The 24,388-nt window shown below is 39.6% G+C and overlaps 1 protein-coding gene across 3 annotated transcripts in view; it reads right to left on the reverse strand.

The window, feature by feature from the left end:
• Nucleotides 1-5,105: 5,105 nt before the first annotated feature.
• camsap2a (calmodulin regulated spectrin-associated protein family, member 2a) overlaps nt 5,106-24,388 on the reverse strand; it is a 42,527-nt gene continuing 23,244 nt past the window's right edge. The window contains exons 3-18 of one of the 3 annotated variants that reach the window (XM_084415979.1): nt 22,126-22,287; nt 21,387-21,470; nt 18,955-18,987; nt 18,447-18,588; nt 16,859-16,998; nt 13,472-13,562; nt 13,276-13,372; nt 13,112-13,149; nt 12,949-13,018; nt 10,833-12,858; nt 9,914-10,050; nt 9,611-9,831; nt 9,058-9,124; nt 8,189-8,307; nt 7,465-7,583; nt 5,106-7,386 (exon numbers count right to left, since the gene is read on the reverse strand). In XM_084415979.1, the coding sequence (XP_084272105.1) occupies nt 7,081-7,386; nt 7,465-7,583; nt 8,189-8,307; nt 9,058-9,124; nt 9,611-9,831; nt 9,914-10,050; nt 10,833-12,858; nt 12,949-13,018; nt 13,112-13,149; nt 13,276-13,372; nt 13,472-13,562; nt 16,859-16,998; nt 18,447-18,588; nt 18,955-18,987; nt 21,387-21,470; nt 22,126-22,287 (3,852 nt within the window). In that variant the 3' untranslated portion in view covers nt 5,106-7,080. Of the gene's footprint in view, nt 7,387-7,464; nt 7,584-8,188; nt 8,308-9,057; nt 9,149-9,610; nt 9,832-9,913; nt 10,051-10,832; nt 12,859-12,948; nt 13,019-13,111; nt 13,150-13,275; nt 13,373-13,471; nt 13,563-16,858; nt 16,999-18,446; nt 18,589-18,954; nt 18,988-21,386; nt 21,471-22,125; nt 22,288-24,388 lie in introns of all 3 variants that reach the window. The other 2 variants (XM_084415978.1, XM_084415980.1) reach the window with 2 other exon arrangements.

The raw sequence follows: 24,388 nt of genomic DNA on the forward strand, positions 1-24,388 counted from the left end.
TCAGTTTAGGGAAGCAAGTAAGTTAGAGCAGTGGTTCTCAACCCTGCCCCTGAAGGACCCCCAACACTGCACGTTTTCTTTGTCTCCCTCAAGCGTGCCGCACAAGCCCTGAAAAGTGAAGCCAAAACGTCTCGATCACCCCCCGGTGACTGGGCCTAGTATAGGTCATAAGCCCCGCCTCCCCGTGTTATTCAACGGGACGTGAGACCAACTAAACAATTAAATTACACTTCAAATATCTTTTTTTCCAAAGGTGGTTTCTTTCATTTGCTGTCGTTTTTATCACGCTGGTGTGAGTTCAAGTGTCTGTTTCAAAAATAAGTTGGTTTTTAGTTAGTTACGTGATGCGGTGGTGTAACGTCATGATTGACAGCTGTGATTGACAGGTTCTCGAGCGAAGTAGTCACTGAAGCACCAACGGACATTTTTTCGGGATCTTCGGAGGACTGAGGAGATTGTATTTACTTTATTTTAACAAGTCTCTTGTCGTACTGCAATCAATTTTTAAAAAAGTGTGCAGAATCCACTCTCCCTGAGTGCTGCGAGAGTGAGGGCGGAGCGCTGATTTCGCGGCTTTACTTCCTGCTCACTACTGCGCAGGTCTGGTCCCGAGATCGCTACTGCGCAGGTCTGGTCCCGAGATCGCTACTGCGCAGACTCAAGTTCCAATATGTCAGCGCCATATCAGGACTCTGGCGGCTTCAGTTCTCATCAATGGAAGAGAGCGAAGGGGCGTCGTCCATCTTTTTTTACAGTCTATGGTCTCCCTTATCAAACACACCTGATTCAACTCATTAGCTCATTATCACATGGGTTAATGAGCTGATGAGTTGAATCAGGTGTGTTTTGATTAGGGAGACAAAGAAAATGTGCAGTGTTGGGGGTCCTTCAGGGGCAGGGTTGAGAACCACTGAGTTACGGCCCATTCACACCGGACGCCGAAGCGGCGCCCATGTTAACCTATGGTGTCGTTCACACCAGACGCGGAGCGCCGCGGCCGACCCGCGCCGTGAAGCGCCAGTTTCGGCGTCTGGTCTATTTTTTGCGCGAGCCGCGAGTGATTACCCCTGGTTCACACAGGACGCCGAAGCGACGCGGAACGGAAAATCACGCGCGGTCCGGCGCCTGCCTGTTCACACTAGACGCGTATTCTCCGCGGCGGTCTACAAGCTTCTGCTCAGTTGTTGTTTATTCAGAGCTATTTTTTTACATCATGGGTAAGTAAGTAACCTCATAAAATGAATACATAATGTTTCTGTAACCAAGAAGTTTGTACACTTCTTGTATTAATACTTTTTGTTAATACTCGCGGTATTTTAATTTGAAAATTGCTTATATTTTGACAATTGACCGGATGTCTCGTGTTTCTTGGTGTGACTTCCTGCCGGAATGGACGCGAATCACTCGCGGCTCGCGCAAAAAATAGACCAGACGCCGAAACTGGCGCTTCACGGCGCGGGCCGGCCGCGGCATGCCGCGGCGCTCCGTGTCTGGTGTGAACGACACCATAGGTTAACATGGGCGCCGAAAGGAAGCGGCCTCCGTTCCGCGCCGCTTCGGCGTCCGGTGTGAATGGGCCTTTATGTTCCCACGGCCCTATGTTCCCACATTTCTAAGAATTTTTTTTTTTAACGAATTTTTCTAAACCCCAGTTACGGGTAGGTTTAGGGGTGGGGTCAGGGGTAGGCCATTTGTGGGAACATAGGGCTGTTGGAACATAGGCATGATCCCAGAGACTCGGCCAGTTGTCGACAGAAGACGCAGAGAGCTAGAGTATAAAGGTTATTAAGTGTCGATTGGAAGACGCTATATGGGTGTCGATTGGAAGACGCTATGGGTGTCAATTTGAAGACGCCAGATTTATTTATTAAGTGTCGATTTACAGACGCTAGATGGTCAGGTTTAGGGAAAAATCCACTACAGCTACAACTCATTATTTTCGTTAAAGTAGCCTAATGCATATCTACATACACAAATAACCATTTGAATCATATTGCCTACATACACTGCAAATATAGCCTGCATTTGACCGAAATTCCAGATTCGTCAGCAAGCTGACTGAGCCTGAGTGCGTTGAATGTTTATGGTTGTCAACGAATGGGACGCTAAATTAACCCTTTTACGAATAGAGGTCACTACAGTGGAGACCTATTCAAAAAGCCATTTTGCGTATGTATGGGTTTTGATTGCACTGTTGCACATAACCACTAGTGTATTATTTCTATACACTGCCAAAACTCCAGTAGCAGTTTTAACATTAAGTGACATGGCATCTGACGCACAGAAGCCAATGGCACATGTCACTATGCGTATTGGCACATCCGGTGGCACATCCGGTATTCACTGGCATATGCCAGTGGATAGTGGCATGTGTCACTGACATTATTGGCATGTGCCAGTGGCGTATTGGCACATCCGGTGGCACATCCGGTCTTCACTGGCATATGCCAGTGGATAGTGGCATGTGTCACTGACATTATTGGCATGTGCCAGTGGTGGATAGTGGCATGTGTCACTGACATCGCGACACACTGACACTGACATGACACCTGACTGACACCGAGTCGCGGAACATCCGTGTTGCAACTTGCGAGACACCTCCAGTAGTGATTGACAGATTAATCGTAAACGTAATTGTGGCACAAAATCCTAAATAAATAGCCTAATTTTGTGATATTTAAAATATCGATTAAACGAATTAAAGTGCATTAATATTTTTTCAAACATGTTATTTGTGTCACGTCTGTATTTGATTGGTATGTGCGTGCCACTGAATGTTTTGTAATACCAGTGCGACTTTATGTTGTTTATCTCGCAAAGTCACAAACTGCCCATTCTATCAGATTCCCATCTGTTTCAAGTCCTTCCAAAAAGTGTAAAAAAATTGTGTTTATTAAAAATCATTTGTTTGTTAGGCTATGTATCTGAAAAGGAGTAGGCCTAGGCCTATACCGAGCTACTAGCAATATTCTTTATTTATACAAGTGCAAAAAAGTGCTTAGTGCATTTTAAAAATTCAACAAACGTTCGGTCGCGCAGGACCTTTCTCAGTAGGCTACCTTTAATATTTCAAAAATTATTTTATGGAATTATTCAATAAATAAAATATTTTTTTGTTGTATAAATTAACTATGTCTATGTGCATATGTTACATAATCTACATTATACTCCGGCAGACAGCTGCAGGTGTCACTACTGGAGGTGCCACAACATAAAGAGACATGTCAGTTTTAGTGACACAGGCCAACTGGCATACCAGTGGATATTGGCATGTGTCACTAAAACGTGAGATGTGCCAATGGATTGCGTCATGCCACTTGCATAACAATTTGCTTTATGCTGTCAAAAAATATGATTTTTAAGTTAAGTTAAATGTGTAGCCTACAACGTACATAATTCGATACAATTATTTTTGAAATATTAAAGCCACACAGATGAGAATCTTGCGATGGCTTGTGTTACACTCGCTTATTCTGACACCTACTGGCGTGCGACTGTGCAGCATCGCGCAAAAATAAAGGTTTACACAGTAACGGACGCGACTGTTAATACGTTATTCGTAGTGACCCATGATAGATTTATTTCGTGTCTTTCCTAGAATGGGCAGTTTGTGACTTTGCGAGATAAACAACATAAAGTCGCACTGGTATTACAAAACATTCAGTGGCACGCACATACCAATCAAATATGACACAAATAACACGTTTGAAAAAAATATTAATGCACTTTAATTGATATTTTAAATATCACAAAATTAGGCTATTTATTTAGGATTTTGTTCCACAATTACGTTTACGATTAATCTGTCAATTACTACTGGAGGTGTCGCAACACGGATGTTCCGCGACTCGGTGTCAGTCAGGTGTCATGTCAGTGTGTCGCGATGTCAGTGACACATGCCACTATCCACCACTGGCACATGCCACTATCCACTGGCATATGCCAATGAAGACCGGATGTGCCACCGGATGTGCCAATACGCATAGTGACATGTGCCATTGGCTTCTACGCGTCAGATGCCATGTCACTTAATGTTAATACCGCCTCTCCAAAAGTGGCAACTGGCCATCCATCTATCATAGGAGACTCTTGCTGGTAAAATAAAATACATCAACTTTTACATCAAGTTGCATCTTGTAAGTCATATCATTGTTATATTTTCAAGTATTTATTTTAGATTGGGAGGAAATTCTGATTAATCATCATGCATCACTTGCTATATTTTAGCTACACATCATACTATTACTGTGACTGTTGTTTTTGAAAATACTTCATCTGCAGTAACTTTTTTGGTTGTAAATAAATGTATTTGTGTTATTAGAATGTAATTTGCAGCTACATCAAAAAAGTAATCTGATTACGTAATGCATGTTACTTTTAATGCTTTACCACTTGTAATATCAAAAAGTAATCTGATTATGTAATGCATGTTACTTGTAATGTGTTGCTCGTTACATCAAAAATGTAATTTGATTACGTTATGCATGTTACTTTTAACGCGTTACTACTCATAACAAAAAAGTAATCTGATTAGATTATGTAATGCACGTTATTTGTAACGCATTGCTCGTTACATCAACAAATTAATCTGATTATGTAATGCATGTGATTTGTAATGCATTGCTCGTTACATCAAAAAGTAATCTGATTACATTATGCATGTTACTTTTAATGCGTTACTACTCGTAACATCAAAAAAGTAATCTGATTACATTATGCATGTTACTTGTAATGTCATACTTGTTACATTAATTGTTAATGTGTTATTAATTAAGTGTTAAATGTTCATGAAAACGTACTAAAAATGTACAATGTTGCCTCCAAAAACAACACAAAATTTACCTTTGTTTACGCCAACACTTTTCGAATGGACTTGCAGGATTTTTTTTGTTTTTTTTTAGACATATTTTCGCTTGACAGGACATTTGGTCATGAATATTCAAGAGTGATTCTTTAATTAGAGGCACTTTTGAGTACTAGAAACCTTGTATCATTATTCTTGCACTTACTACTTCTATATAGGCCTAGTACTTAAGTGTGCACTACAACAATTTTAGTATGCATGTTAATATACAATGTTAAAGAATAATCAGCAAGCTGCAAATGAGGCCATGCGAAATTTATTGAATGCAAAGAACATGTTATTTGAACAATATGACAGCACAGCGCCTGAAAGAAAATAAAAGAGAGAGAGACGTGCTGGAGAGATCAGAGAACACACACTGTACAGTTTTCTATCGTGCTCATTTACAGTTAAATAACCCCCGTCTGTGGCCCGAAATGGGCAAATAATAATTCCATTTCCAGTAGTACCTTTTCTAACAAATTAAAAGATGGCGTCCTAACAGGCTACTCTGAATTAAAGGCTGTGCGCATTATTTCCATTCCAAACACAGACACGTCACTCGAACTACTCAGTAGATGTTTGTATGTGAGAACAGGTGTGCATGTTTATGTTTCAAGAGTCAAGCACCAAAAATAATGACAATTTTTTTTACAATTCCTACTCAAACAAAAGGAAGGCTGTTGTTTTTCAATCAGGCAACAAAAGCCTCTACCCGTATACAGCCACATTTTGCCTTTTGACGATTGAAGATGCGGTCACATTCAGCTATCCTTGTTCGACAAATTTTCTCTGTTGAAATCGTGTCACTTCAATAGGTATTTGCGCGATTGGTAATTTCGTAAAGATGCCCGCATGCAGAGATGCTCACGCAAATTCACCGCTTTTACCAACAGAAAGCTGCTTGGTTTGAAAGCGACACCGTTGTGAGCTGTGCTTCATGCATCACTACACTATTGACAATGGACTTTTTTTTTGCCCAAGAAATTTTACATAATTTTACATAAATTAATATTGGACAAGCTAATATGATCGCACCTTACGGGGGAATCCTAACAGACTGAGATTCATAACATTTTAAAAATGCCACACAGACTCAGGCGTAAAAAATGTGGCATGTTTTGACCTCTTCAACAAGTCAAAAAATGACTTATTTTAAATAATTTACCACTCAAATGATTTAGTCCTCAGTCACAAAACATGGAAATGTCTCCAACAATCCGGTAAAATATCATTTGGTAAACTGCTTTTAATAGTTCTGCGTGACCCAGGACAGGGAACATTTTTCAGATCAGTCACCACAAGCATACATAACAGTCCAAAAGTATTTTGAAAATGGTTATTACTCCAGCATATCTTAATCCATGGAAATATCGTTGAAACAATTCAGTCCACCATAATCCGCCTGATTTTTTAATCGCAACAACAATAAAAAAAATGTATACAACAGAAAGGTTTGGATTTGAACCCCTAGTCTTATTTAAGACCTTTTATGAAATATAAATATTGATTAAATTGATCATTATACTGAACATTTCCTTCAGTCGGTCACCCTCCCCCCCCCCCAAATATATATATATAAAAAAGCAAATACACCAACAGGAACCAAATGAAATGAATTCACAATCCTGCTGTGAATCAATGCCATCAGATAATGTTGAAAAACCCATCAAAAGTGGGTTCGGCCTGCAAACAATACCACTCACTGCACATTAGCACACTGGTTAATGAATACTAGATATGACAGGATTCCCTTGCAGTACTAAACTGTAATAATCACAAGCTACGCATGTGAGAACCTTTCAATAAGCAGCCGTACAATCATATCAGGACAGTCGTAAAAAAAAAAAAATCAAATAAAAACAAGATTAAAATATAGACAAAAAAGGCCACACGTCAACATATGTGCGAGATTTCTGTACAAACTAAGAACATTCAGTGCTTTAGTGTACCAAATTAAAATAACAGGTCATCCTTGACAACTTTTCATTATTTTGGCACATTTAAATAAAAACGACACGTACACGGTGCAGTAAAACAGCTTGAATCAAAAAGTCTTGGGTGTTAGACACATGAGTTTGATCCATTTGCCACCCCGTAGAGTTTTACATTCCAGTTGTGCATAATTTTCGCAAACTTGTGTGTCCGAACTGACGGAAGAGTGTAAAAAGTGTTGTAGGATTCGAATATGTACAAACAAGTGCATTGAGATCGTGTACATCCGACGTGGAGAGACACTAGGACTTTACGGCCGCTACTTTCTTCGGTGTTCCTGGTTTTTTGGTCTGCCACAGGTGGCTGTGGATCGTGATGGCGTCGACACTCGCAGACATGGTCTTGGCTGGAATTTGGCTGAACTGCTTCCTGTCAGAGTTGTACTTGTAGAGGCCGTCGATCATCTTGCGCGAGATGGTTTTAGGACCGATGCCGGCCAACTTGTTGATTTCCTCCATCTCGGGGCAGTACGTGTAGAGAGAGCGAAACTGGCAGCCAGAATCCCGGAACAGGACCAGGAAGTTGTTGGCCCCTGACTTCTCCATTTCCTTGAGAAAACAAACAAATATAATGAATAAAACTTAAAATATAATATAAATGTAATGAAAATGAACAGACATGCTTACCTCCAAAATCTTGTTTTTCTGTCCCTCATTGACTTTGCCAGCCAAACAGCAATGTGCCAAAGCATTCTGAATTATATGCTTATTTGACTTTGCGCTGGGCTCTTTATATAATTTAGGACCTGCAGCAAAAATATAGAGGGTGCATTATGCAATGTCATAGTTTAATATAATATAGTAAGTCATTGTACCATCTGAGTCTGCTGTTGACCCTCCAGTCCTCTAGATGGAGCCATCACCTGAAGTTCTGAGCATGTTTTATACAGAATGTAAGAAATTGCATACTTCCCTACTATATAGTTGGCAAAAAACAGTACGTCTGAATTTACAGTACTCATAAAAGAGTTGGGAAACAGTACCCAGATGACCTACTACTTCCGGCGGGATTCTGAAGTGTGCGATGGACACTACTATCCCATGAGGCCACGGGAGAGGATTTGTGAATTTGTAGTGAAGTGTCGCAACTGACGCATGATAATGACAACATGGCAAATGTAGTACGTCCAGATTACATTCATACATACTATATAGAACATACTTTATAAGGGGTTGTGAAGTAATTACTTATTCGAAATAAGTACCTCCTCAAAAGAGTATGCGATTTCGGATGCAGCCCAAATGTTTGGTCATTTAGAAAAGCTTAGATGTTGAGAGTATTGCTCAGAACTATTATACCATAGCTCCCTCTAGTGGACTGGAGGTGGAGCTGCAGCTTTAGTATTTTAACCTGTATATTCTGTGTTGGATGTCAGTGAGGATGTGGTGGAACCATTCTCCCAGTCTTTCTCTCCGTTACGACTGCTGGAGCGAGTGGGCGACAGGCACCCGTCTGCTGAATCAGGCCTGCTGGGATGACATGATAAACTGAGCAACTCTGATAGGAACAATGCTGATACACCTACTAACAACTCCTGCTCTCATGCAAAATCAGGCAGTGAGGTCTTAGTGACTGAATTATAGCTCTTAATCATAACATTGTGTTTTTATCTTATGTATTTATTTATATTTCATTGTCATAAGCATCAAATGAAACAACAAACATAAAATACTTTTAAGGTGACGTATTTCAGAAAGCAACCGAATATTAAATGTACATTAAGATCATGAACATGTATTATTTTTAGATAACATTACTGAAGCCTCTAAATAAGTGTGAAGTGCAGATCTTTATTGTAGTGTTTTTGCGGTTTCAGTGCCATTCAATGCCAGTGTGACCTTCAACCAATGCTTGTTTAATAATGACAAAATAAAACAAAAAAGCTGTGATGGGTGAACTATAATAGCCATCTTTATTTTTCAAAGACTGGGGATCATTCCTCGTGTTTCTGCCAAGCTCATAGCAAAACAGGATGTTCTTCTAGAACAGAAGATGAATGCATAAAGAGTCTTATCCAACCAAGACTGACCTTCTATTTCTCACACGAGGAGAGCTCAAAAAGAAGAAAAGACTGCCAGATGCTAAGCTATAGCTTCTAAGAAGCAAGAACATTCAAGAATACGAAGGAAAAATACAGAAAATTCAAAGGATACTGGGTTAGTATTGTGCAATAAAGGAAACATTTTCTTATTCAGTTGACTGCTTAAAGCGCCTCTTACCTGGGTGTTTTCTTATCCGAGCTGACACTGTCATTATCTCCAAGAGACGCCAGAGACAGGCTGGACACTGAAAAAACACGAGGTCGTGAACCTGGATGCAACAGAAAACGGGACAGGTCCCACAGTTACACAAGACAACAGCAAGCCCGCCAAACTTTGTGTTACCCTCATAACAGTACAGCTCTCTGTAATGATGATGCTATTAATGGCCTCTCCAACTCCTTCAAACTGTCTAAACAAAAAGAGTTTATATATATATATTGTATTCATGAAGGAGCTGTAACTTTTACTTTAAATCTGTCTTGTACAGTAGGATGTGTCCAAATAATTGGTACAAAATAATTTGAAAGAATGTCTAAATCACTCAATCACTTCAGTTCAACCACTTAGTTACATTAGTTAGAAAAGGATTAAATTGGTTAGAATAGATATTTAGAGCAAGTGTTATAGCACGTGTTAGAAGAGGGATGCAGTGAGCTGGACAGGGAAATGCTGAGAGTAGCACAAAGCATACAGTGCCGGGCTTCGCCAGTAGGGGGCGCTCGCCCTTTACCTGCCGTGGCCCTGACAGGAGTCCTGGGGGACTCCATCACATCTCTGTGGATGGACTTGGGCCTTGGTTTCCTCTGCTTGGCCCCCGCAGGCCGTGGTTTGACAAGCGTGTCCATGTCCTCCATAAGTTTCAGCTGTTTTCTCCTCAGGTACTCCTGCTTGATAAATTCCCGCCGGGCTTTGTCTTCTTCCTTCTTTGTGCGGTCTTCCTCTGCTTTCAACCTATGGAAAAAGACAGATATTTGATTTAAGAATCAGGTGGAGAAGTTTAGTCTTGGTGATTGACAGATGGGCTGGCTGTTACCTGGCCTCCTCTTTCTTTTGCTCAAGCTCCACCTCCAGCTGTTGTTTCCTCTGCTGGCTCTCCCGTTCTCTTCTTAGCCTTTTCTCCAGAAGTGCGGCTCGTTTAACGGCCATGCTGTCCTCTCCTTTCATGTCATCCTGAAAAAATAAACACATTATCAAGAATCTCTGTTAATATTTTTTTATGTTCAGGTTTTTCCAAGTATCTGAAGGTAGTATACTGATGTTGATATGGCCAGTCTGAATAAACCAGATATACGCTACACTGCTCAGACTCCCTGAAGAATGCTACTAACATAAAATAAATGATTTATTTCCCTCCGTTTCTTGACCTAGATCCAACAGCTGCGTTTTCCAGTGATCTGTCCCAAGCTAACCTCCTTCTGCGACTGTACACACTAAGAACATTTCAGATATTAGTCACACCACAGCATTTTCCCAAACTAAAGCTATGGTAATACGCCATTTCGGGTACTAACTACGGCCTTTAACAGCTAAAACAACACGTTTTTTTCTTTATAAAGAATTTTTTTTATAAAATATGACTGGTGCTTGCCCCCAAAATGCTAAAGTCTTCTGGATAGTTGTTAGGGCATTGTTAGCTGGTTGATAAGGTGTTCTATATTGTTTTAGCCCATTGTTAGGTGGTTGCTTAATGGTCCAGGACATATCCTACCCCAAAGTCTAGAAAAGCGATACCCTCAACAAACATAATTTGAAGTATCGTTCATGTTTTTTTAGCCCAAATGGTGCTGGACAAGATACGCACTTAAGTTTAAAACTTTAACTCACATTCTAATCACTAACAGTAAGCAAAAGCAATAGTGACATTCACCACTAAGTATTCACAACATGTGGTACTGGAGGATTTAATTTCCAAGCTTTCTTTATCTACAGGATCCTTTGACATTTAAATCTACCTTGAAGAAGAATCCACGGCACATTTTCTGCTCATCGTCCTGATTCTCCCCTGAAGTTTCCTTTTCACCTTCCTCTTCTAATGCCTGTCCATCCAGGGGCTTGAGAACAGACAGTGGAACCTCAATCAAATTTTTGTTGGTCTGATGGGCAATGTCAAATGGCTCAGTGGGAGTGACAATAACGGTCTCCATTACGATCTGCGACAAGACTTCTGACACACTAGATTCCATTGCTGGTTTAAACTCTTCTGTTGACTTCTTCAGATATTCCCTTTCTTCTGTTGGTTTGTTCTCCCCTGCCTTATCTTCTGGCTCTTTAGCACTGAAGTCAGTGTCTTCGGTTACTGCCTGTTGGGTTTCTTTGGTTGGGGAGGTGTTAGTACCATAAGAACATTCAATAGACAATGACTCAAGGCCTTGTTCAATGTCCTTGTCTGTGGTTTCAGCTCCTGATGGTGGTTTCTTTGCACTTCCCAAATAAGTAAACGAGCAGGACATGGGCTGAGAAGGGGAGAACCTTCTGAGGCGTGGGATGCTGTCCACTGACTGTGGAACGTTTAAGACTCGGTTGAAGGGAGTGATTTTTAGCTCATTGGGTCTGGGTGTCCTTGGCGTCTTGGAATGGAAAGAAGCGGACTTCCTCTTAAGGTTTGTAGGAGAACGGTGTGAAGCTCTAGGGGAATCTGCGGGTGAGGGAGACCCAGAAGAGCGAGCCCCACTCCCTCTGAGCTCTCGTACCTGTTTTTGTGGCGAAGGTTGAGGTGGTAACACAACCCATGCCTGTTGCTCTCGCATCTGCATAATTACCTCCTGCTGCTGGGCCAGTCGCTGCATCTCAGTCTGCAAGAAGCTCAGGGACGAATTGAGCTTATCAATGGAGCGCGTATATTCCATCAGGTCCGCCTCGCATGTGCCATCCTCACCCGCAGACTTCTGCGGAGACTTGTCAGGTTGGGGTGTCTCCGCCGGCGTCTTTCTTCCCTCTGAACTGGGAGTGTTCTCCTGAGATGGTGAGGTGCCATCTACTCCTTTCCTCTTGACAACTGTGAGGAAAGCACTGCGTCCCATCTTTTGACGGTGTCGGGTAAAGGCCGCCTCCACTTTCTTCTTCTGGGCTTCAATGGCCCGACGCTTCTCCTCAAGTCTCATGCGCAGTTGCACCATTTCTGCAGCCATGGTCTGGGCTGGGTCCTTGGACGGCTGATGTGCAGGGCTGATATCAGGCGAAGGGGCCCAGGAGACAGAGTGAGGAATGCCGAGATCTGAACCATCTGGTGTTGTGCCTTGGGAAGCACCACCTTTTGCCTCCCCGTTTGGATTCAGTTTACGGAATTTCTGCTCAGCAAAGCTGGTCATCTTAATCCCAGGTGTAAAAGCAGGGGTTGGGATACTTCCGGCAGGGGATTTGGCGCTAAGGCTGCTGGGACATGGGCTAATAGAGCCTTGGCTATGGCAAGCTTTTGCCTCAAAGTCTTGATCTGTGTCAAGCTCCATGCTGACAGTACAATCCCTAAGCGATGAGTCCTCATCTAATGTCTCTTGGATGTCCTCCGTCCGCACATGGATGCCTGTGTCTACTTCAGTGGTGGATGAGCTAGCAACCCCTTTGAATGATTCTGAAACTGAGTCTAGCTCGCCATCCTTTGCTTTGGGGTTCGGTTCACTTTTACTCTGCAGGTGAAGAAAGAAGCCCTCACCGGTCGCATGGGCCCTGGGGCTCTGTGATTGCTTCTCTGAGTTGTGGATGATCTCAAGGGCCTCTTCGATGCTAGGTGGCCCTGAGCCATTTAGACGGCTGTTATGATTTCCTGACTGGCTGTCAGGACAGCCTTCCTCCTCAATGCCCATGTTCTTGCCATTGATAGGCTGAAAGGACAGGTTTCTCTTGATGCCCCTTGTTCCATGGGGCATCTTGAAACCAAAACCTTCAGTGCTGGCAGACCGAGTCATTCCTCGGCCAGTAGGTGTTTGATTGGTGCACTCTTTATCAAATGGGATTTCAAAGGACACACCCTGAGCAGCAGACCTGCAGAAAGAAGACAGGATAGTATCCAATGGCACGTAGTTTTACACTCTATGGCTTAAAGTCTCAATAATGAGATGAAATTGCACTTACTTTTTCTCCTTGGGCCAAGTACCCATGAAGCTGTCCACAAATGACATTGATGTTGATCGCCTGATCTCACCTGTATAACACACATATATAACTTATACAGCACTGGGTGCATTTAGTACTTATATTTTGTCATAAAACACTTTCTTAGACTTCTGAACTTTACCTGAGCCTGAAGTCTGTGGTTGAGGTCGGAGGGGGAGACTTAAACATAAAAATAAAAATAAAAAATAGACATATAAATTTAATTTTACATTTGATTTTCAATATCTACAAACAAAGTAAAAAGCAGGAGGGGGAATTTTTCCATTAAAGATATTTTGTATATACCTTGGTCTGTCTGGACTAGGAGGTCTTTCCATGAAACTTCGCTTTGTGACTTTTGAGATGGGCACAGACGGCAGATTTTTCAGTGAAGGGGCTGGTGCTATAAATCACATGACAAATGTGTCAGTATCCAAATGTAATATGACAAATACAAATATGTAATATTTCTGTGAAAAACATTGTTATAAGATTAGCTTACCTTCAGTGTCCAAAACCTGAGGTTCAACAAATGGCGGCTTAACAACCTCAAACCACCAGAAGAGCTCAGCCATGAACACAAGATAGTTATTCTGGTAAAAAAAATAAGCAACAATAGCTTTATTATTTCATATATATAATAACAAGGAGACCTTTGCAAGGGGTCCCCTAAAATAATACGCTAAAACTAGTACATGCAATATTCCTCCTCTCCCACAAGATGTCTCTGCATTTCTCTAAAAATCCTGTTAGTTCATGAACAGACACCACCTGGAGACAAGAACGTCCTTTTCCTTCAAATTTAATTGTATAGCTTATATATGAGGAATGTTAAGGAATTACACAATGTATGGTTTATATAGCTTTATTTTTGCATGGTCTAATAACACAATCTTTTTGTGTTGTGACCAACATCTTTACGCCAAGACTACAGAATTCATGACCTTGAATTCATCGAGGGTACCTGACATGATGAAAAATGCCTCTGATACACTATTCCCACTCAGCAGAAATTGTACCTAGCAGTTAAAAGGCACAGGGTAACAGCAGCAATTATCTGAGGCCACTCCCAGAAGACATTACCTCAGCATTTTAATTGACTTTCACCAAAGAGTCCTTGCTCTCTTTATAGGCTCGAGTAGCACTAAACCACATCTATTCCATATAACCAAATGATTAAAGCATTTATTCATCATTTAATCCAAGACATCATTTGTTAACTGACTTTAATAATATAATAAAATTAATGTTGCTTGCTAGCAAATTAACAAAAACAATGCCACCCATTGTCAAATTATTCAAATATCCTCTATACTGAAATTTATATATTCTCTCACACAACCTCATTGATTTTATGCATTGCCATGAAACATCATCTACCAGCACTATTGGCAATAACTAAAGAAATAAATAAAGGGGTCCACTGGTAACATTTGTATAGAGAGGTTGAAAGAGTGTCCGCGTGTCCGTACCCAGATGGTATTTGGCACACGCGTCCTCTCCCCAATCTGCCTGTCCACCTACTTATTCACACATAAAGTGTGAACATATTATTAGAAGGCTTAGGCCTATCTATTATTTTAGGGGACGTAAATGTTGCTTTCAATTAGGGAAGCCAATTTAAAGTGTTAATTTAGTACAATTAATTGTTAAAAAATAATATGTAAAAACCTGAATAATGCTTCCTGACACAAATACAAATTTCTTAATAACGGAATGGAACAGAATCTTTAGTGCGGTCAATCAATTAAAAATGCTAATACTAATAATATACATTTTTTAATGTAATTAAAATATTTAATTAGAAATATACATATAACAACTTTTTACTCGATCAGGTCACAATACATTCCAGATTCAAACCGGCATCTTCTGCAGGAGCACTACATGAAGCACACGTGCAAACCGCACTGAACATTTCAACAAAAGGAAGCAGCTGGGATTAGAGTACTGACAGAAACTGGGTCAAGGTTACAGCTCAGTGACCTGCTCTCAATTCCACTCACATCTCTGAGATTCAGCTCTGAAGTCTGGCACTGTATCAGACGCTGATCATGTCCTCTAAACAGAGGCTGTTGGGTGCAAATAAAACCCAACACAGTGTGAGATTTTGCTACCATTTGTGGAACTACAGTTTAAACAAAAACCAGGTGGGACGTTGATTCCAGTAGCATTGCTCTCTGTTTAGGAGTTCCTAACCTCTTTATGGTTTAGTAAGTGTGGCGAGGTTTACAAATCCAAATGACTGCCTTACCAAAAATTGCCTATATCTCATCATTCTCTTTCAATACCCACAACCGTTTCATCTTATGGATTTCAACACTACCGGCAGAAAAACCATACATTTTTAATGCAAAAAAACCCCCAAAGGCTTCTCAGTATCCACAACTGAAAATCTTGGCTGCAGATGTTCTTTCTATCCAGTCTAGAGTCCAGACCAGAGAGGAACAAGATCAAAGACATGACAACATAACATTCGGAAAGAAAAAACTGGTCTTCCCTTCCATCTGATCTCATCGAGAAAGTCTAGAGAGTCTGTTTTATTTTAGTAGTCTGAAGGTATAAATCTCCAGTTTGATGTGTGTAGCTTGCAACACAAGTTTTTTCTATTTTTTCAATAATATTTTAAGATCTTAGAGGATGAAAATCTCATAGAAAAGTACATTATAAAAGCAAAAAAAAAATGTTCTAGGCTTCTTTGGCTTATCAAACAAACCATTCTTCCTATTAGAGATTCACCAATGTATCGGCCAATAATCGCTATCGGTTAAAGCAATTATTTTCACAAATCAATGAGCAGGGCCGATTATATCCTGTAAATCAAAAGGGGGCAGAAAAATGTGTTCAGACTGCAACTCATTCAATGTGTGAAGAAAATCTCTCTTGTGTTGAAGTTAGGGCAAGTTAACGCGACAATAACGCATTTACAGTAAAAAAAAGAAGCCAGGTCTGCAGTTTTTCTCTGCACTAAACATTATTTGTAGCATGCCTCCCATCCAATAATCACAAAGAGCTTTGTTACTTCTGATAATAAACAAAGCTTCAGCTTTCAAATTCTGTCCATTTTATCACGACATTCAAATAATAAATGGTGTTTCGACTTTCTTAAATGGGACATGACAGATCGGGGAGTCATTTCCTCTACTTTAATATAGCTCGAAAAAACAATGCATGAACATCATAAGGTATGTTGAAAGACACAGTGCAACTTATCGAAATAAATCACGTCTCATGTAATCGCTTAATCAGTGTCTTAACCGCGGAAAGACGTCAATAAAACAGCTTTGTGTCACTTAAAGTTGCATTTACCTCAGAAAAGTTATCCGATGTTCACAGTTCGTTAGCTAGCTCTATAAAAACACTAGAGAAGAGCTTATTTACTGCTAATGATATGTATGCTTGAATACATTTGTCATGAAGACAAGTGTTTATAACTACCTTATGTGCAACTGAGTTGTTTAAAAACATGTATTGGTACATCCCTACTTCCTATATTTAAATATCTGCTGTTTTTTTTTTTTTTTATGTGATTTTGTTGCTCTTTTAGTCAATAGCACTAGTCTTTAGAGAATCTGCTTCCATTGGGAGGCTTGTTTAAGCACCAGCGTTTAAAGGCACGCCTTATGCTTTTGGCTTTTTAACAGGAATAAAGCCAACTCCCATGGGTGGCACTTGCGCTATTGCTAAAAAGGCTAAAAAAAAAACAGCATCCCACCAATCACATATGTTGTGGCCTAAGAAATTTGACAAACTTGGACCCGCAGTTGTAACATATCAACCAGTGAAATTTGAAGGCAATGAACTTGGGAAACTACTACTATGGCATCAGGGTGTAAAACGCTCCCTAACTGAAACCAAATCTGGGTGTAAGTTGTCTCCGAAGACTTACTTTGATGGAAGAATGAGCGTAGAGCATGTCCTCCAGATTGAAGTGGCAGCAGTGGTTCAAATGCTCCCTGCAGAAGTCCTGGATGAGCTGAAGGTTGTACAGACTGTCCGCCAGTGACATGGTTTCCTTCAGGAAAATGTCTGTAAATCAAAAACGATTCAAAGTGCTACGTTAACCAGGCACTCCTCAATGAGACAGATCATCTGGCCTATTTGTCAGATTCTCCAAGGGCTCAACCAATCACAGAGAAGCCCATTAATCACGGAGTCTAAATGACAGTCATGTGATTCAGCCTTTGGAGATAAATCTAATTGCATCCATCATTTGATTTCACAGCTAGGTGGAGAAACAGTTCTAGTCCTCTTCATCACGGCGATTAGATTAACAATAAATTCAAGATGATCAAAGTCACAAAAGAAGTTCAGGATTTCTAAATGAGTAGTTGTAGACTATTGTATTCACTAATTCAATTTACAGCATGTTAAAAACAACATTCAAAACACATTTTAAAGAGAAACTGAAATATTTAGTGGTCACAAAGAATAAACAGAATATAAATAGAATAAATGGCAAATGGAAAATTGTAATCCAAATAAAATATTGTGAAAAATATAAGCATAATATAATCCTATACTATAAATAATATTTTATATTAAAAAACAACAACAACAATACATATTACATTTATATTTTTCACAGTATTTTCCTAGATTTAAATGTTTGTATGGTTTTGTTATGAAATGTTCATAACTGGGCTCCAACAACTGAAAATATATAATATTTGTACAATTTTGAGGAAAAAATTATAATATATTTATAGTAATACTATAATGTTTTATTTCATAATATAAAAAATAATACATTTGACTATTGCATAATGCATGTTATTTCAATTATAATATTGTAGAAAAAAATGATATAATATTATACTTAAATTAATGCTATGATTTTTATTTTATAATATAAAACATATTAAAATAATACACAATATTATTGTATTTTTTAATGCAGTGGTAGGAAAAATATTTGTCTATCGTATAATATTTAAAAAATACTGTGATAAAACTTTTTATAATACAAATATATAATCCATCCCCATTTACATTTTTATGATATGCAATTAAACCTAAATTTTGCATATCTGGTGCATCCGTACTGTGTATGATAGACTATGTACATTTAATAAGAAAGTAAATAGGGTTAATTTTATATATTAATAATTGTAATTATTATTTTTCTATATATCCTAGTCATCCAAGTATTCATTACTTCAATGAGCTCATTGTTTCTGCCCTAAATTAATGCACAGTTAAATGAATACATTGTTAGCTAACTGCCTGATTTGTATATGTACATTTCTGAAATATATAACTTGGACACAGTTACCTCTAATAACAGATCACTCTAAATTGTAATGAAGCTGCTTTGAAACAATATGTATTGTGAAAAACGCTATACAAATAATTGTGAACTGAATTGAACATGTGAATTAGCCATGGTCTTCAACAGCCTCCACACACTATTCCCTCTGAACCTTGCATATTATTTAGCGCACAGTAATGTTGCGTGTTTTGGCAGGTGGACGTACCTCCGAGGCTGATGATGGCGGGGCAGTAGAAGTGCAGCAGGGCGGCGAGGGCACAGCCATCTGTGCTGTCCTTCAGGAGGTTGTCCACCGGGGGGATCCAGGGAACCGTCCTGGGCAGAGCCTGCTCCTTCCTATAACGGGCCTGGAGCAAATAGACATACACAAATGACTCAGTAACGTAAAACGCATCGGATAAACCACAGACATTGAACATTTAATTTGAAAGTTCATGATGGCCTAATCAACAATGGAAAAGTACTGAAAACACAACATGCGATGGGAACTTTAACTAACAGAAGTGACATTTAAATGAAAAATAAATACCTGCATGGCAACATGACATCTATTTTATACGCAGCCTAATATAAATATTTTTATGCCAACAGTTTATTGCGTGGTTAATGAAGCTGAAGACAATGGGAAAGAGTCGTCATGGCAACAAAAGCATGATGGAACCACGAGATGGAAAAAGCCTGGATGAAATAATGCATTTCACAATTACACTTACGGGAACCAGCTTCATATACCACTTGGTTGGAGACTTCAGCCAGTCAAAGAATGAATGAGAGAGAAAGACAGAGCAGTCACATCAGCAAGCAGAGATTATTTAACGCAATCAGCCGTTTACCTCCCATATCAGATTAAGCGTGACGATCCCTTCATTACTACAAACAAGATCACCAGAAAACACTTAGCAGACAAATACTGCAACCCTTGAAACTTGAGGGGTTTAGTTACTTTTTCACAACACAAATAATAAGATAGACAGACATACAGACATACAGATATATAGATAGATAGATAGATAGATAGATAGATAGATAGATAGATAGATAGATAGATAGATAGATAGATAGATAGATAGATAGAAAGAAATAGAGATCCAACGACCAAAAAAGGTTTGCTTGTCGCTGTCACGGCTGGTTAAGACACAGTGTACTGGTTCTCGCCATGTTCTTAGTTTTCAGTTTTAAGCTTCTCTCAACTTTTTTTAAGACTTAAAAGACTGGGAAAAACAGTATCATCAAAAGCACGCCAAAATATCTTTAGGGGTTCAAACTGAAGAAGAAAAAAACTCATACTCTCTGATCTAAGAGACATTAAACCCTGTGAATCACAATATGAACGCATTTTTAGTACCCAAGATGCCCTAAGAAGTCTGCAAAGTTACAGGATTAGTCTTATGCCAGGGGATTATGTCTAGAAACAAGTGTGTAGTTTGAGACCTTAAAGAAAGAAAAACAGGGCAAGTCTATAGTATATATAATGAATTATACTATACTATACTATACTATGTGTATGCAGAGCTGCAATCCGCTGGTGTGTTTGTGTGTCAGTCTGGGCGCTTCATGCCATGCTGACTGTTTCAGGATGTTTATAGTGTTGTGTAACCGCCTGACATTCCTCCTCGGCACTGATTGTGTCCTCTCAAACACACACATGCTAGTGCGCAGCGCCTGTGAGAACTGACTGCTCTCATTAGCGTCAGATGCCTAGCCCAGAGACGACCTCAGGACAGGGTGGGCCGAACTCTGTCAGACGCCCGGCACAGCAATGCGTGTGATGACTCTGCACTTCATAAGAAGACTCAGATTATGACATTAAAGACGGAATTAAGGGGGACAAAAACCAAATGCTGCAAAAGTAGCACTGGGAAGTTAGTGGAGGCTTGCAGTGTCTAGGGGTTTAAGCAAGGACACAGTGTACATAAATGTAGCGTTCCCTTCAGAGAGAAGGTAAAACCAGGTGAGACCGACGTCATCCCGCCGCGTGCGCCAAATATACTGTCAAACCGGGACAGGAAGATGAAATGCGAAGCGTTAAACCATGAATCAGCAAAGATTTTGCTCTTACATCAGCCTGGCAGAACGTCCACATCGGGACACTGCACGCCGCAGGACTGTGATTCAGCAAAGTCAGAATTACCCTCACGCAGCAACATGTTACAAAACACGACAACACGGCTGATGATATCCGTCACGTCCTGTGAACTCAGGTCAACTTTGCGAACACTTACACGGGAGAACCTGAGGCAGCTTTTATATAAAATCTGAACAGACTAACATCCATCCATGTGGTTTAAAATACCTACGTATAGTAATTTGATTGATTGACTGTGTAATGTTAGTTGGTCTGACAAAATATTTGAATATTTATGATATATATTTAGTGAAAAATTTGACTTTTTGATTAATTTGCACAATTTTTTTGTCTTTTAAACGGTCTATTTCAATGAATCAGTTTACAGTCAAAACATTGATTCAACAGATTCATTACATAATTATTGTCAAAAAAGTTTGGATAACTAACTAACTAAAAAAAAATATATATATATATATATATATATATATATATATATATATATAGTGTATTGTTTATATTGGTACATATAAATTCTAAATTAATATTAATTCAATGTCAAAATGTCAAAATATATTAATATTATTTGGTTCAATTACTATAGCGAAAAACATCCAGGGCAGATAATTTTGCCCATTAAACAAGATATATAGTGAAATATTATTTAAAGGCTGAAAAAATACTGAGATATTAATTTTGTTTTAGCTCTAAATGTTGGTATGATAACATTAATGAAAACAAATATTTAGGTAATGAGTATTCACAAATCATTTGCATTCTTTTTATGTTCAATATTGCGAAGCAACATTGTATTTAATGAATTGAACCTTGTATTGCACAGTACCGTATTCAAGTGTATCAGAATACATGAATTTTAGAATAATCTGTACAAGCATTTGAGTTTTGAGGCATAAAAAAAAGATTGGCAGAACGTTGTTCTAAGCAGATTTCGGAGATGTACAAGTGCTCATTATGACAAAAATCCATCTTATGTCTAGCACTTTTTGTATCTTCCTCCTACAGATGAAAGTGACATGAATCATCGCTGGTTTTCAGCAAGAACAGGAAGTGCACACTTACCTTTGGATTCTCAACTGGCTCTGCGTTCTGCGCCTCCATCCTCCTTTGCTCCTGACTTACGATTTCCTTCAAGTATTCGTTCACCTTGAAAATGAGTAAAACAACATTTTTGAGCTTCTATATATTATTCTATATACAAGTCACTACATTTTTTTTTCAAAACAAACACAACGGAAAATAAATGATTGTTAAATTATTTAAATATTACCTTAAAATCTCAGGGTACTTCAAGTAAATATGTATGTGTGTATTATAAAGGTGTTCAGCTGTCAAAAAGGTTTAGAAATCCCGATATTATATTATATTATTAATGAGATCATTCAAATGTAAACAATAATTTGGGGTAAATTGTTTAATAATTGCATTATTAAATGGAGATATTGTTGTAGATTTGTTGTATATATTCAAATGTTGTATTGTGTATGGCAACATAAGTCAACAATAAGAACAAGAAAAGGAAGAGAAATGTCCTTGCAGTCTCTCATGGTTTGCTCATGGTCTGTTTAGCATGTGTGTGTACATTTGAGGTAACGTCTTGATTTAGGCTGTCTGTACAGCTGGCCTGCAAGGGAATGTAAACATGAGTCGTCCCGTCACCGACACTCAAAGATGCCCTCAGAAATGATACGTGCCAATGAGGAAATATTCAGTGTGCCAGTATTCAAATGCAACAATACTCTAACTGTGTTATTAAGATGATGATCAGGCACAGTTATAGATAAGTTTAGGACATTAAGACCTTATTCATCCAGCTGGTGACCGCATCCTCTGTGTCATAGGGCACATCTCCGTCTGGGTAGTCGGTGGAGTATTGCTGCATGCACGCCATCACCTTCTCCACGCTCACCGTCTCCACTGTGTATGCCATCATCAGCGTGTCGATCATGGCCAAGTGGGCGCCCTGTGAACCAAAATCAATAAAAGATTGTTAAAAACTGTTAAATTGCTGACACAGGCCCATTCTCCCGAATACACATACTGACAATTGTCCCTCTCTCAGCTGGCAGCTAGTCATTCCTCTCTGGAGTTTGTTGCCCTGGAAACGACAGTATCCGTCCCCTGTTGCTCGACCCAATTAGAGATAATCTTCCCTGAGATAGGACAGTCGCTCCTGCTCTTTCTTGGGGGCCCATCCTCTCTCTCAACATTATTAATATAATATCCTGTACATGACGAGTGAAAATGACAGGTGTGACCTCCATTGAAAAAAAAAAAAAAAAGGGATGTAGATTCTAAAGAACTGAATGATTCCTTAGTGGTATTTAATGAGCAATCTGTATGGTTTGATTCACATTAGAGACACTGGTTTGGGAAGCGGACTTACACTGAGTTGTATGTTTTTAATTCGCTTAAATGAATGAGTCATTCGATCTTGATTGAAACTAAACTTGTTGTGCTCATAAACCAGCTCATAAAGTGCCAGCTCATAAAGGTGCGTCACATTAACAACATTTCGGCAACATTTTGTGTAGAGATGCACCCGATTACAATTTTCTAGGCCGATTCCGATTTCCGATTTTTCATTGAGTTTGACCTGCCGATACCGGTTTTTAGCCGATTCCGATTTTTTTTTTTTTTAACCACTTTATAGCACACACAAATATTTATTTTCGATCTTTTCTTTAACCCTTTCACGCGTAAGTTTAAAATATTCTAACTGACTTCTTATGTGTATTTAAATATCTGAAACATAAAATAAACATTATGAGGTTGAAAACACTGCTAAAGCCTGGTTCACACGGCAGGATAATTAGGCCGATTTTAGCCCCGATTCACCCCTTCCGACAATCTTAAGGATGCTCGATTATCGTAAAATAATCTGATCAGATAACGTTATTCCTGCCATGTGTGGTGTGTTAAGACTGCTCTCGTCTGCTCGGAAGGACGTCGGGACCGCTCCGATCTCAAATCGGGGATATCCGATTTCTCCTCGTGTGTGGTGTCCCCCGGAAACAAACGAGCACGCAGCCTGTGGACTGTGGCGTGTAGCCAATCAGAAAGCGAGGTGACGAGGCGGCGAGGAAGCACTGGGAAACAAAATCAAAATAGCCGGCGGCATGGCGCACCAGAAAGTCCAGTGGACGTCGGAGATCATCGCCTTTTCTTTTGATAACGTTTTTTTTCGGTTAAAAACAAACTACAAACTATCGCCACTGCATCCTCTTCGTCCACCATGATTGTTTACTCTGAAGTCACGTAACGTTTGATCTTCTTGCGAGATTTCCCGTCTGACCTGGGAATGCTCGGGAGTCAAATCGGTTCGTGTGTGATGTGTTGATTTTGCCGTGTGGCTGCGCACCACACACTGTGCGACCAAAACCGTTAGACCCGTGATTTTTTATCGCCGTGTGTGGGGTCTCTCAGGTTTGAAAAATCGGCGACAATTTTAAAATCGTCCCGTGTGAACCAGGCTTTAGTTGTGATATATGACAGCGCTGAACGCGTCCGACTCTGGCTCTGCGCCAGCCAACGCGCGAAAGAACAGTTTGAATCTGGCAGTTATGCGACGTCACTGAACATTATAAATGTGGAACATATGTGAACATTCACACCGTACTCTCAGGGGCACAGAAATAAAAATCCCATATATGAGACCATACCGCTCAAAAGGTTAATCATGCGGCGCCCGAGTGCATTTGACCAGCATAAAATCGGCATATTCATGGCCTATCAGCTATCACGTGGAAATCAGCAAAAAGGTCCATTGTGCTGCACGATATTGAAGAAAAATGCGATATGCGATAACTAATTAAATAATGCGATATTCGATACGATAATGCTTAAAGTGTGTAAAATAAACTTAAATGATCTTATCTTTAAAATATATTTAAAATTATATAACCTACAAATGTGTTTCACATTCTTTTTTTGACAAGAAAACATCCCTACAACTTCTGAAAGTGAACAGCAGTGTTTTACTGTAGAAGTGTTTAGGGTTTCAGGTAGCCTATAGGGATGTCCCGATCCGATCCACGGCATCGGTATCGTGCCGATACTGGCCC

The sequence above is a fragment of the Rutilus rutilus genome (assembly GCF_951802725.1).
Source record: "Rutilus rutilus genome assembly, chromosome: 8".
In the NCBI taxonomy this organism is placed as follows: domain Eukaryota; kingdom Metazoa; phylum Chordata; class Actinopteri; order Cypriniformes; family Leuciscidae; genus Rutilus; species Rutilus rutilus.